Source organism: Aethalodelphis obliquidens, unplaced genomic scaffold (assembly GCF_003676395.1).
Source record: "Aethalodelphis obliquidens isolate GAN/ISIS:26980383/991018 unplaced genomic scaffold, ASM367639v1 scaffold41, whole genome shotgun sequence".
Classification (NCBI taxonomy): domain Eukaryota; kingdom Metazoa; phylum Chordata; class Mammalia; order Artiodactyla; family Delphinidae; genus Aethalodelphis; species Aethalodelphis obliquidens.
The window spans coordinates 562,816-576,144 of NW_020837985.1; the positions used below are offsets into that span (position 1 = coordinate 562,816).

The following is a 13,329-nucleotide window of genomic DNA, read 5'->3' on the forward strand; positions in this document are numbered from 1 at the left end:
ATATCAGAATCACACCTCTATTGTCCATATTAATTCCCATATGATTCTTTTCATCTAAAAGTCCCTAGTTCCCACCCAACTTTGCACATCTTTAAGAATCACCTCAATACCATGCTATCTCGAAGCCTACCTTTACAGAACTAATTGTACATTTCATTCCTTCTTTTTTTATACCCACTATTTACACTCCTATTATTTCATTTTGTGTCAAAAGCTCATATAATTATGTCACTCTTGCACAATTATAAGCTTTTGGGGTATAGAGAAAATGTACACCTCTTGATTATGACAGGTGTTCAGTAAACTTAATTAAAACCAGATATCTACCAACATACATATATGATAATAAAAGTAGAAAAGTTCAATAGGAAAATACAAATTTTTGAATTGAGTTATCATAGAAATTATACTTAGTCTAAGGGAAACAATATAAAATACTAGATTAAAGCAGCGCTTCTCAAACTTGAATATGAGTAAGTTTTGGGGATCTTCCTAAAGACAGATTCCAGGGCCTAGCTTGAAATTTTGATTCAATGGGTCTGGGGTGGGGTCACGAAGTTACACTTCTAACAAATTCCCAGGTTATGCTGATGATTTCGAAAGAGGAAGACGTTTGAATAGCGCTAGTTTAAAGGGTCAGTCTGACATCAGAATGCCTGGACTTAAATTCCACCATCACAATTCACTAGCTTAATGATTTTACGCCTCTCATTTAATTTTATCAGTGAGAACTATTCATAAAATAGTTGACCCATAAAATGTGTTTCTGGCAGTACCTGACACATGGCACGTGCTCAAAAATTAGGTGTCGGTGTGAGAATTCAATGGTACAAAGAAGTCAACAGATTCCTAAAGACCAGAGTGGTTAAACTGTGGCCTGCAGTCCAGATCTGGCTCACCACCTATTCTGGTAATGCTAGTAAACTAAGAATAGTTTTAAATGTTTTAAATGATTGAAAAGTACCAAAAGAAAAATATTTTCTAACACGTGGAAATTATACGAGATTCAATTTTAGTGTCCATTAAATAATGTTATTGGAATACAGCCACACAAATTTGTATACATATTGCCTATGGATGCAGAGTTAAGTAGTCACATGACAGACCATATGGCCAGGAAAGCCCGCATTGTATACTATCTGGCGCTTTACCTGAAAAGGTTGACAACCTCTAATATAGCACCAAGTGACTGTTATCAGTAAATTACTGGGATTAGAACCATCACTATTTTGGTGTCTAGAGTGGCAATAATGGTCAATGGCTATAGTGTTCTGTTCTTAACGTAACTGTACCGAGGTAATAAAGAATTCTTAGGAACCGAACAATAAAAAGGATTGGGAAATAAGATGAATTTGAGGGATAAGTAGTAAAACGAATTAATTACCACTAAAGCTCCTCAAACCAGGAAATGCTATTAGATGCCCCAACCCACTTTTTAAAGAAAGCAATATTTATTGTCCTTTTCTGATTATAAAAGCAATACATGATTACGGTACTTGGAAAATACAAAAATGTATACAGAATATAAATCGGTCATATTCCCAAGAGTAGAGATAACCACGTTTAAACATTTTTGTTTTTACAAAATTGGGATGTTAACTGTACAAAATGGTTATATATTTTTAATGTAACATTTCTCCAACAACTTCATGTTCTGAGAACATTATGTTTAATGGGTAATAATATTGCATTGTTTGGAAATGCCATAATTCATTTATTTATTTCCCTCATCATTAAATCTTATTTTAAGTTTTTGTTATTATTTGTAAATAATGCTATAACAAACTTGCCTACGACGTCTCTGAAAAATTGGTGATTTTTTTCCCACTATGACAGATTACTATAGTAAAGCAATTTTAGCCTAAATTTGGGCTGTTTTCAGGGAAGGAGAAGAAAGAGAAGATTAAAGAAAGACAAGGGTTGTGTTAATTGGGACTCTCTCTCTCTCTCTCTCTCTCTCTCTCATTTTTCCAGATTTCCAACTATACCAACTTTGGAGATTTCTACCTCCTGATTAGTAACATTAAACGACTTCCATTATCTTTGACCAACAATGTTTATTTTTCCGTATACCCCATTCTTAAATCCATACCCTGACAATCAAAATAAAACATTTTGTTTCGTTTTGTTTGAATTCCCGCTTCCCTTAGAAAAAAAGGCAATAATCTTATCAAAAATATTTTATTTACAAAAAAATTCAATTATACTATACATCCTATACTGGAAATACATTGAATAATTGCTAAAATAAATACAGGCAATTAATTCAATCTTTTATAAGAATGAGAGAATTTGACATTTGAATGTTATCAAAGCTTAACTTAGAACATAAATAGTTAAAAAGGCAAACTCAAGTTTTAGTTTCATTTAATGGCATGGTCTGTTTGTTTTCCACAAGCTCCCCAATCAGTGAGAGTCTAAGTTGTAGAACGTTATATACTTTTTTGTGCTCTGAAGGTAGAATGTGCAGGTTTTTTCTTAGACAGGATGGATGAAATATAGAAGTCTACATAAAAAGGAAGCAGAAAGGCAGGAAGCACATGGTTGAACACTTCACATTTCTGCTTCATCACAATACTTTTTTTCTGCAACTCTTCATGTGTTCAATTGTTTTTAACACAGGTCTACACAGCACCAGCTACAAGGCAAGATGGGTCATGTCAAAAGTCAAACTGGATAACTGAGGCCCCGGAGTAGCTAAATTAACCAGGCCGAGGGTCCATCAATTTTTTTTATGTGCCAATTCTTTATACAACTATTAAACCTTGATATCATGTCTACTATGTAAACACATTTATTTAGGTCAAGAACAGAAGAGATGAAGCAATTATCTGTATAATTCAGAAAAAATCTTCCCTAGAAAGTTAAAGAGTACACATGGAGCTTGATTTGGCCAATTTTGAACCTATATGCTTTATCTTTATTATAATTTATCCCACTCACCCGTATAAACCTCATACTAACATGTAAAGTGAACTGACAATCTGGGAAAAAAAAGGTAGGTAAAGTATGTTCAACATATAGACAGGATCCAGTGAATACAGGTCACAGAACAAAATGATGAACTGCAGTGTATTTGTCCAAATTATACCGTCAATTTTTCCCACTTTCCTTTTTACTTAGCCTGGGAAAACACTGTGAGAATCTCCAAAAACAATCTTTGATACCCAGATTTTGTCCACTGCTGGATGCCTAGTATTTTCTTTTGAGAACTGGCATTCCCTTTTTTTTCAATCTTATGAAAAAATTGCACTTTTCTACCCCTTTGGCCTTGATTTTCAATGACTTCTTTTTTGTACACACAAGTATGAATTTCTACTCCCGAAGTGTGACAGGTATATTGGCCTTTTCTAAAAGAAATGAAAAAAAGTTAAAATATTGAGAGTTTAAATACTTTTTCACAGAAATAAACTATTCAATTTTAAAGGTAGAGAGAGAGAGAGAAACATTTTATTCTTTCTATCATGAACATCATCAGTCAACCAAGCTTCACATTTTGGGTAAAAATTTTTTAAGTATGAATTGTTTCAGAACCTATTTTATTAAAAAAAAAAAAAAAAGGAAGAACAGGTGTATTTTGGCAGAGAAGTAAAATATAAAATATGCAAAATTTGTTTTAAAATTGGCATACAAAATTTTAAAACACAGTACAATTATATAAAAATACAGCACAGCCAACGGCCTGTAAATTTCCTTTGGCATTTCATTTGGTAGAGTTAAACAGAAAAACCTTTCTAAAAAAAAATTAGCTATCAACACAGTACATAAGTTAGGTTGTATATGTTGAAAGAACTTTTCCTTGAGTTTCCAAAATCCTTTTCTTACATGATAACCCACATAAAGCATGACTAGTGAGGTATATAGGGCAAAACACTTAGGCAGATGTACAATAAGGAAAAAGTGCATAATCAAAGAATTCTTCCCATTTTCATAGAAATATCAGGTTAAATCTGAGTTCTTCTTGATGTATCATTTTACTTTGGCAGAATTAAAATAAACCCATACAAATGTCTTTGTTCAAGTCCCAGCAGCAGTGATATGTCTCCTTTGGTGGCATTATCTGATGCCACAATACCGCACAGTCTCTAGAGGAACTAAGGTTTTGTGTGTGTCTGCATCTGTAACTGCAAACATCAAACGTAAGATCATACGTCAAGCACCATGTCATACTGTTGTCCCTTCTTCCGCCTGCCACATTTATTGATGAGAACCACATACAGTGTCAAAAGCATGACCCAATAGCATGCATACAGCAACGTTCCAACAATTAAAACTGTCTGTTTGGATTCTGAGAATGGCTTTTTAGATTCCTTATAAATGGTGAAAATCACACCACCCAGGAGGATTGTAAACCAAACTGATACTGGAATGAGTCCTATGAAATTAACAACAATGGTTTTCCTTCCAGATGTGCCCCACCCAGCTTTGTTTATCGTTGCAATTGCAAACATCTTGGCGGGAAGTAAACTTGACATGTATAACACTGAGTAGAGGGACATGAAGACCATGACGATATTTCCTCTAAGGCAGCTGGCAAAAGATGATTTTATGAGACCCACTAACTGGACAGTTAACAAGAAGAGGAGGATGTTCCAAATTTTACCCCTGTAGAAAAGCTGGATTACTGTGGCAATGAGAAAGAAAGGGAAGAACCCAGTGATGACTGCTTCATAGGTCATCCACAAGTGATGTTTATGAAACCACATGGCATTGTACAGCCACTCTCGGAAGTAGGACTTGCTCCAACGGGTCTGCTGGTTTAACCATCTGAGATATTCTATAGGTGTTTCAGTAAGGCACTTGGATCGAGCTGTGTATTTTGTTGCATAGCCCAGACTCAGCACTCGGTTCGTTAGATGCCTGTCATCTCCAAAACTACACTGGCTGCCCATAAATTCTTGATTGTACCAGTCTTCCACAAATTCATGCAATAAGGAGTTTCTGTACATTCCCAGAGGTCCACTAATGCACTGGACACATCCAAAATAAGACTGACAGGCCCTTTCTATGTTAAAAGCCATCCAGTATCTCACACTGCTTAGGAAAGATATCCAGGAATCATACTTGTTTAAAATCTGCAAGAAAAATAAAAGTAAAAATAATTAAATAAAGGTAAGCCCCAGCTAAAAATTCCAGCAAAATCTGCACCATTGTGAAGTTACTACCTAGAGTAATGTTTGTTTTTTTTGTTTTTGATGTTGTTTTTTAATAAATTTATTTATTTATTTATGGCTGCGTTGGGTCTTCGTTGCTGTGCGTGGGTTCTCATTGCGGTGGCTTCTGTTGTTGCGGAGCACGGGCTCTAGGCACACAGGCTTCAGTAGCTGTGGTTTGAAGGGTCTAGGGCACAGGCTCAGTAGTTGTGGCGCACAGGCTTAGTTGCTCCATGGAATGTGGGATCTTCCCGGACCAGGGATCGAACCCGTGTCTCCTGCATTGGCAGGTGGATTCTTAACCACTGTGCCATCAGGGAAGCCCATGTTTGTTTTTTTTATCCTTCTATTTAGCCTCTTTCCTTTTTTTAACACAATTTTACATTATTTTCTTTGATTCTATATACTATATTAATTTGATAAGTTGGGTGTATGTGTTGGGACTTCTTGACAATAATTTTTTTCTATTCCATCACTCTCTGTTCTCTTTTGTTATGTGTTTTGTTTCTTTTTCTTGTTATGTTATAAAATTGAGATTTTTTTCGGCTTTGGTTCTCAGCCCTTAAATTATTCTCCCACTGGCAGTCCAGTGGTTATAGATTTTGCCTTCCAATGCAGGTGGAGGGGGGTCCATCCCTGGTCGGGGAGCTGGGATCCCACCCACACGCCTCATGGCCAAAAAACCAAAGACATAAAACAGAAGCAATATTGCAGCAAATTCAAAAGAGACTTTAAAAAAATGGTCCACATCAAAAAATCTTTAAAAAAAAATTATTCTCCCACTTTCTTACTATCTAATATTTGAAAGTTTTTAAGTCCTATGCTCTTCTCTTTTCAACTCACCCAACTCTATTATTCTCCTTCCTCCCCAGTTTTAGCAATGCCAGTGACAAAAGGGTTTGCTCTGGCTTCACCCCAGATCTGGAATCCTGAAATAATGCTCTACACAAAGGCTATTAAAATTATTAGTTTTGGGGGGCAATATTTCTTAATTCTCTCCTCTGTCTCAATTTTATTCAGTTTTCATCTGGGTTTTACATGCTTCCTTTTTATCACCAGGGTATTTCTTTGTCCATCTAGTGCACTTTCTTTGCCTTCACTATCATGTAAATATGGGTTATACAGCAACACAATACCTACATTTAAAGTCAAAATTACACGTGCTTCTCACATCTTTGGCTAAAATCTAGTGTACTTTTGCAAAGAGCTCACTTTAATCTTCATATATTTTCACATATTTGTTTTCCCATTCCATAAATTTCAAATCACCTTCATTAATATTTGTTTCACTTATTGTTTCTCCATTGATAGCAAATAATGGGAAATAAATAATAATTGGAAAACTCACTTAATTGTTCCTTTGACTTTCTCTCTAGTGTAAATTTGAGACGCTGTTTCTCTTTTTTTTCCTTTGTATTCCAATTTGGATTTTTGACCAACCATATATTGTTCAGCTTTTAAATACATAGTTATATGACATAGACTCCATCTCCTGCCATACCTCCATTTCTTAACCCTTGTACTAAATGAATTCCAACATCATTTTACCAGAACATTAAGTTGTGGCTCAAGAAGATATGGCAGAAATTATTACACATTTACATTATAGTTTATATAACTTATCAGCCACTACATACTTGTGTTATAACCCAGGATTAAGCAAAGCAATCATAAGTTACTTCAATTTAGACAGCAGAAGAGGTATAAAGTGGGTCCAAGGAACATTCTAGTATGTCTCTGGCACCAGAAACAATATCTGGCACAGATTTGGGTGTATAATAAATGTATGTTCAAAGAATCAGTGAGTGAGGGTACTACTAAAAGTGACTCATGCAAAAAGTGAGCTCATGTACCTGGACATCTCCCCCGACACCTCCAACCATGGGATCTTCTTCTAAAACTTTTACCATCTCCACAGATGAGGCAGGGTCAAGCATGGTGTCTGAATCACAAACCTGCAAAGAAGAAAGTAAGAAATAAGTTAAAGAAAAGAAGGTGATGAGTGTACTCCGTGTAGTCAAAAGTGGGCATATATATTATGCCTTCAGCCTATTGTCACAAGGCCTCAATAAGCGAGTAACACAGGGATGAGAGTTTGCTACATGATGGCTAACACAAAGAACCTGCAAACTCAATATTTAAGCTAATGACATGGCTGGATAGAACAGCTAAAGTGATGACCTAGGCATGTCATGTAGGGTGACCAGTTTTGCCTGGTTTGCCATGGATGTATGCAATTTTGGCAATGAAAGTCTCGTGTCCCAGGTAACATCCTAGATTTCCAGGACTTGGAAAACATCTTGGGTTGGTCACCATAGATATCTCTTTTTTTAAAAAAATTGCCTTCCATAAGGCTTTTAGATATCTTATCCCTCAGGTCTGAATGATGATAGGAAACTCCTATGACAGTATTGAAAAAAAGGCATGTTTAACAGTGATTATTTTTCTCTATTTTAATATGGTGATTAAGACAGGAAAGCAGTTCTACTAAGGCTGGTTGTATAATTAATTCTGAAGCAAGATGTCCATTTGACCTGGGCTTAGCAGATGACATTCCATTAGAAAGGAAACTAGCCTGATGGTCAGTCCACCTTTTTATTTTAGAGTATCAAGTATTCGTCTAGCTCTTTGTATACAGAAGTAGATGTCAAATTATCTTAAGCTTTTCTAGAAGTGCTAATTATTATTCTTAAAAACAAACTTTATACAGGACAAAAAAACAATTTTGAAACCAAACCAACTACAACTTCAAGAAAATTATTAGGATTTGTCTATACCCATTAGCTGCTCCCAGAAATTTCTACTGGAGGCCAAAGGTACAGGGTTATAAATAGTACTTTTCTTCCCAAGCTGATTTATGAACTTATTGAATGAAACAGAAAAATAAAGGAGAGGAGAAACCAAAATATGACATGTATACTCATAAAGCTGATATGGAGAATAGGGCTTATATCAATGGAGTAGCAGACTTTGTAACTATGTTCCCCAGAATTAGACTGATGTACCAATTCCAAATAGCATCTAAGTGGGACTAGTCTCCTCCTCAAGACAGTTAATGCCCCTTTGAAAGGGATGGCAGATGCCTGCTCCTTCATGGCGGCTCACTTCTAGAAGAAAGGGGGAAGAAGGAGCTAGGCTACCCCTTACTCCTCCCATACTCACCAATCAGATTAAGTCACTTCTCTTAGGGAGATATTAGGTACGTTACACCTGTGGGTGGAGCTTCTTCCACATGATCAAAGAAAATCAAAAGTAGGAAAAGAGCTGTCACCTCTCTATTCCTGGTTGATATTAATAACATAGTATCCTTTTCTGGAAAATGCAGCCAGGCCCAAGTAGACATAAAGTGATGAAAATTGACATGTAATGAACCAGTTTCACATCCCCATCTAAGCAATAAATGATATGATTGGCAGAGACGGGAGTGTTATCTGCAATTCCACTGTTTTTCTATGTATTCTGGCTACATGTATGAATTTAATCAAGATTTAGTCTCTTTATTTATATAAAAAGCAAGTATTTGTGCAGTTCTCAGAGCTGCTTCATAAAAATAGTACAGATTTGATATACCAGTTTTGAATGAAAATAATATTTAGAAGCATGAACTCTGAGTTAAAGGGGATTTTATATGTCGGAGGAGTCCCTCACATACATAGCTAGGAAGTCTCAGCATTTTAAAAAGAGTGCCTATCTTAATTTTATTAATAGTTTTTTTTCTGAAAAACGTTAATATATATTAATAAAGAATGTTGGTGAAAAGAGCAATTCAAATGCATTATTGTAACATGACTTAAGGAGTATATAGGGTATCCAATTATTAAAAGTGAAATCATCACCTCTCTGGACTCAACTAATTATAACAATTTTAAAGTTAATTTCTGAATTTTGTATATTACTTTACCTATTTAGAAACAGGCATTTTCTAAATAACCTACTGCCCCATTTTTTTGGAGGGGGCATTCTATTTTGGTCTGCATGGTCTTACTTATTTTAGAGGAAAAAAATAGACAGCAGCTAGGCATTAGTATTCCATTAAAAAAATAGGATTTTTCTAATACTTCAGTTTATACTCAAGGCTCCCAAGCCTCAGAAACCTAAGCAAATTCCTCCAATAGCGATATTTTGCCTCTCTCATGCCTTGTCTGTCACTGTTTGGTATACGGCTATAAGCCTGGCAGGCCAGTAACTAGGGTAGTAGAAAGTGAAGGCATAATTTCAAAGCCACCTTTCCACCTCTCAGCATCCAGAGTTTATGGCCACACCCACCTCTATTGACTCAAGCTGGGAAAGGTAAAACCAGAAAGCTAAAATAAGACTAAAAACAACAGGAAGGGGGCAACCTAGAATTAATGTTCAAGTAACTCCGCCTGCTTGTAAGATAAGCAAGCCAAGGGAACTGCCTCTGTGAAATGACTAAACTTGAACCAAACTTCTGAGGTTCTGCATATCTAAATTGGCCCTGCCCCTCCCAGTTTCCAACAGCAAAGTGCCAGAAGTTCTCAGAGAGATTGTTCACATGGTGAGTTTAACTGTCAGAAGGGAAAGCTCTCAGAAATCTCCTGGGAGGGGTTTGTTATAGTGGGATCAAAGAGTTTTCTAAAGAAGTTCAATTTCTGGATGTTCTTTGGTGATAGAATGCCAACTAGAAAACCACCGTCGATGACAGTCTGTGAAAGCATGTATGTTCACGGATATAACAGTATTAATTTGTTTGTGTGTAAAGGGTATAACTCTAGCCCTTCTTAAAATCAGTCTAGTAAAAACAGGATTTCTAGCTGTCTCCTCACCAATTAATGAGAAGTGTGCGATTTCACGAATGTTGGCTGTTTAGCTCTGGGCTAGAAACTGTGGGAGAAATACACCAGTTCACAAGGAGCTTAACCTCACACTGGGAAAAACCACAGGACTGATTGGCACACAGGAAACAATTGGAGAACAAATCAAAATGTCTTTCTGTCCAGGCTGAATGCATCACTGTAATTTGTTTAAACTACATGATCGCCAGTCGTAAGATTTCTCACTAGGAGATATGGAAATGAGGCAAAGTCACTAAATTTTGACTAAAATGAGTGGAAAATGTCAAGACAAGAAGACGTTATTGGGAGGAACCAGCCACCTCAATCATAACCACAGAATCATCGGCTAAATTGCTTAAGACCATGGCTCCCCGTCCTTCACTGTTCTAGCCAAGAGACAGTGCCGCCGCTTTCTCTGTATCTAAAACAGGGGTTGGCGAACTAAGGTCTACGGACGAGTCTGCCTTCCCACCAATTTCTGTATGTCCTGGGGGTTAAAAATAGCTTTTACCTTATTAAATAGCTGAAAAAAAATTGAAAAAGAGTTTTTTGTGATACATGGAAATTATATGAAATTCAAATTCCAGTGGCCATAAATAAAGTTTTATTGGAACCCAGTCATGCACATTCAGTTTCATATTATCTACGGCTGCTTTCACACTAAAACAGCAAAGTTGAATAGCTGCAACACAGACCATATAGCCCGCAAAGCTTAATGGTTTCTCTCAGGCCTTTTACAAGCAAGTATGCCAACCCTGAGCCTAAAAGAATTGGTTGGGGAGCCGGGGGTGGGTCTCTTTCATAAAAAAACAAAGAACAAACTAAAAGAGCAAGTTGAGATAAAGTATGTTCTAAGTCCCCATTTAACTCTACTAGAGGTTTTTACGGTTGCCTCTGTCTCCTATTCTTATAATAGGCCAAGATTTGACTATTATAACAAATCCAGAGGCTTACTACTTTTATGACCTTGAACAAACTGTTACCATCGTCGTGGTACCAGAGTGACACACTGTATGTAAAAGTACTCGGTAAATTACAAAGGCTCACAGAAAAGTCATATATGCCATTAGTATAGGGTAATAATCTTTAATTGTTTATACTTGCTAAGTAAACCCACTTATCACCATGAACAGGTGACTCAGTAAAGAGAATCACCAAAAGGAACATGAGAATGGATTACATATCAAGAATATCTTGGGCTTCCCTGGTGGCGCAGTGGTTGAGAGTCCGCCTGCTGATGCAGGGGACACAGGTTCGTGCCCTGGTCCAGGAAGATCCCACATGCCGCGGAGCGGCCGGGCCCGTGAGCCATGGCCGCTGAGACTGCGCGTCCGGAGCCTGTGCTCCGCAATGGGAGAGGCCACAACAGTGGGAGGCCCGCGTACAGCCAAAAAAAAAAAAAAGAATATCTTATCACAATGAACAAGTTCAAATGTATCCAAAACCCCTAGAGCAGTTAGATATATAAATTGCTATAAATGTGTTAAATAAGCTGTTAGACTGAAGTCCATTCCAATTTATCTCACTGATCTTAAAGTTCATCTACCTCACAACAATTTAAATCAAAATATCCTGTAGAAATATTGTTAGTTATTCTACCATATGTTTTTCAACTTCTAAGACCCAAGTCTAAAATGCTGAGTATCCATGTTTCACCTTTTTTTAAACATATTTCCTTTCAGACTGACTGGTGGATTCTCCACCTCTGCCTGCCCCGCACCACTTCAAAGGGCTCTGAGAGCTACACAGCAACAGGAAGCCTTAACTATTCTGGCTGCCTTCGATGAGGAAACAGGCTGAGGATTAATCGACTCATTCTGTTGCTACTGCTTTCACCCTCTGCCTGCTTGTAAACCTCAATCCTTTCTTAATCTTGACCCTTCATCTTAACCTGGACCCAGGGAGATGATTTATTTCAACCATGTTTGAAGTTTACTATTGGTCATGATCCCACTGCCCAGTTTCCCTTCCAAAACTTAACCACATAGTAAATGGAAAGTACCCCCTACCCCCTCTTTCCCCCAGGACATTCCCCCTAGTGAAAAGAAGTCAGCCAGAATTTTAAAATTCACCGATAGTTATGTACTGGCAAACACAAGATGGTGCTAGCCCCCAGAACTCCTAACAGTACAATGCCAGAGTAAACACACTACTGAAAGGAAAAGAAAGCACTATGCAAAACCTTGGAATCAGACAGATCTGAGTCCCAATCCACAATTGACCAGTTATATTCCCTTGGACTAGCTTTGTAACCTTAAACTCCTTACCTCACCTTTCTAAGTCTCCATCTCTCAGGTGAAAAATATGGATAAGCACATCCACCTCATAAGTTTGCTGTAATGGAGAATTAACTAGATAATGTATGTATAGCAGTTATAAGGGCTAGCTCATAGTAAATGCTCATTAAAAGGAAGACATATCTACTAAGAAGTGATCATCAAAACCAGAGGCACAAACTAAGAACACTAGTCCAATGAGGGAAGGGGTCCTTCTTATCTGTACTGTAAATAAACCATGACTCGCTCAGAGAGCAAAAATTAATGCCTTGTCCAATGCCCAACAAATTTAAATTAAACAAGCTGGATTATTGAGCAGGCAATATAAATATCCTTAGATTGGGCTGACTACTAGGGAAAAAGATTAGAGAGCAGTTTATGGCAGACTGTGAGTGGCAAAAACAAAATCATAGGATGTAAGAATTTTAGGACTAAAAGACCTTTTGAAATTAATCAGTGAGACCATTCCAGGAAAAAATAAATGCTCTCAAAGAAAAATACAGAAACTTTTTTGGGGGCGAGGGATGGGGGATAGGGAAGATGATTCTCTCGTAGTAATTTTGTTTATGGTATAAGACCTCAAATCTAGCCAATAAAAAGCCTCTAAATCATAAAAACCTCAACAATTTGGCCCTTATTTGTTGCTCTTTTTAAAAGGAATTGGGAAGATATATACCTTTCTTGTTAGAATGTGTTACCCAAATTGTTATAAAGTGACATTTGCCTTCACGCAACCTAGAATCTTTTTAAGACATTAAGGAGTCATTTGGTTTTTCTCTTTTCTTTTTCAGGAAGGCTTATACACAAGTAATAGTTGTAGGTGTAAAGCAAAGGTGACAAGCCAGCTGGAAAAATGAGAAACCAAATGTTGTCACCTCTAGGCTTAAGCCAGGAAACACCCTTATTCCAAATGGTTGGAAAGCACATAATGGTTGCCTTAAATCAGGGTTTACATTCAAGAACCCAACTTTGAGGGAAAGTGTAGATTAAAAATGAAAAGAAAATTCTAATGCTATACTCCCTTTTGTGTGGTTGCTGTTGTTTGTTGTTTTTGTTTGTTTGATCCCAATCTTGAAAAGCATACATATGTTGCTAGAAAGAAAT

The 13,329-nt window shown here is 36.9% G+C and overlaps 1 protein-coding gene across 1 annotated transcript in view; it reads right to left on the reverse strand.

The window, feature by feature from the left end:
• Positions 1-2,165: 2,165 nt before the first annotated feature.
• The window catches only part of LOC113633801 (hyaluronan synthase 2), a 29,731-nt gene continuing 18,567 nt past the window's right edge, over positions 2,166-13,329 (reverse strand). Inside the window, exons 3-4 of the mRNA XM_027132353.1 lie at positions 7,007-7,108; positions 2,166-5,075 (exon numbers count right to left, since the gene is read on the reverse strand). Coding sequence (XP_026988154.1) covers positions 4,146-5,075; positions 7,007-7,108 — 1,032 coding nt within the window. The 3' untranslated portion in view covers positions 2,166-4,145. The remainder of the gene's footprint in view (positions 5,076-7,006; positions 7,109-13,329) is intronic.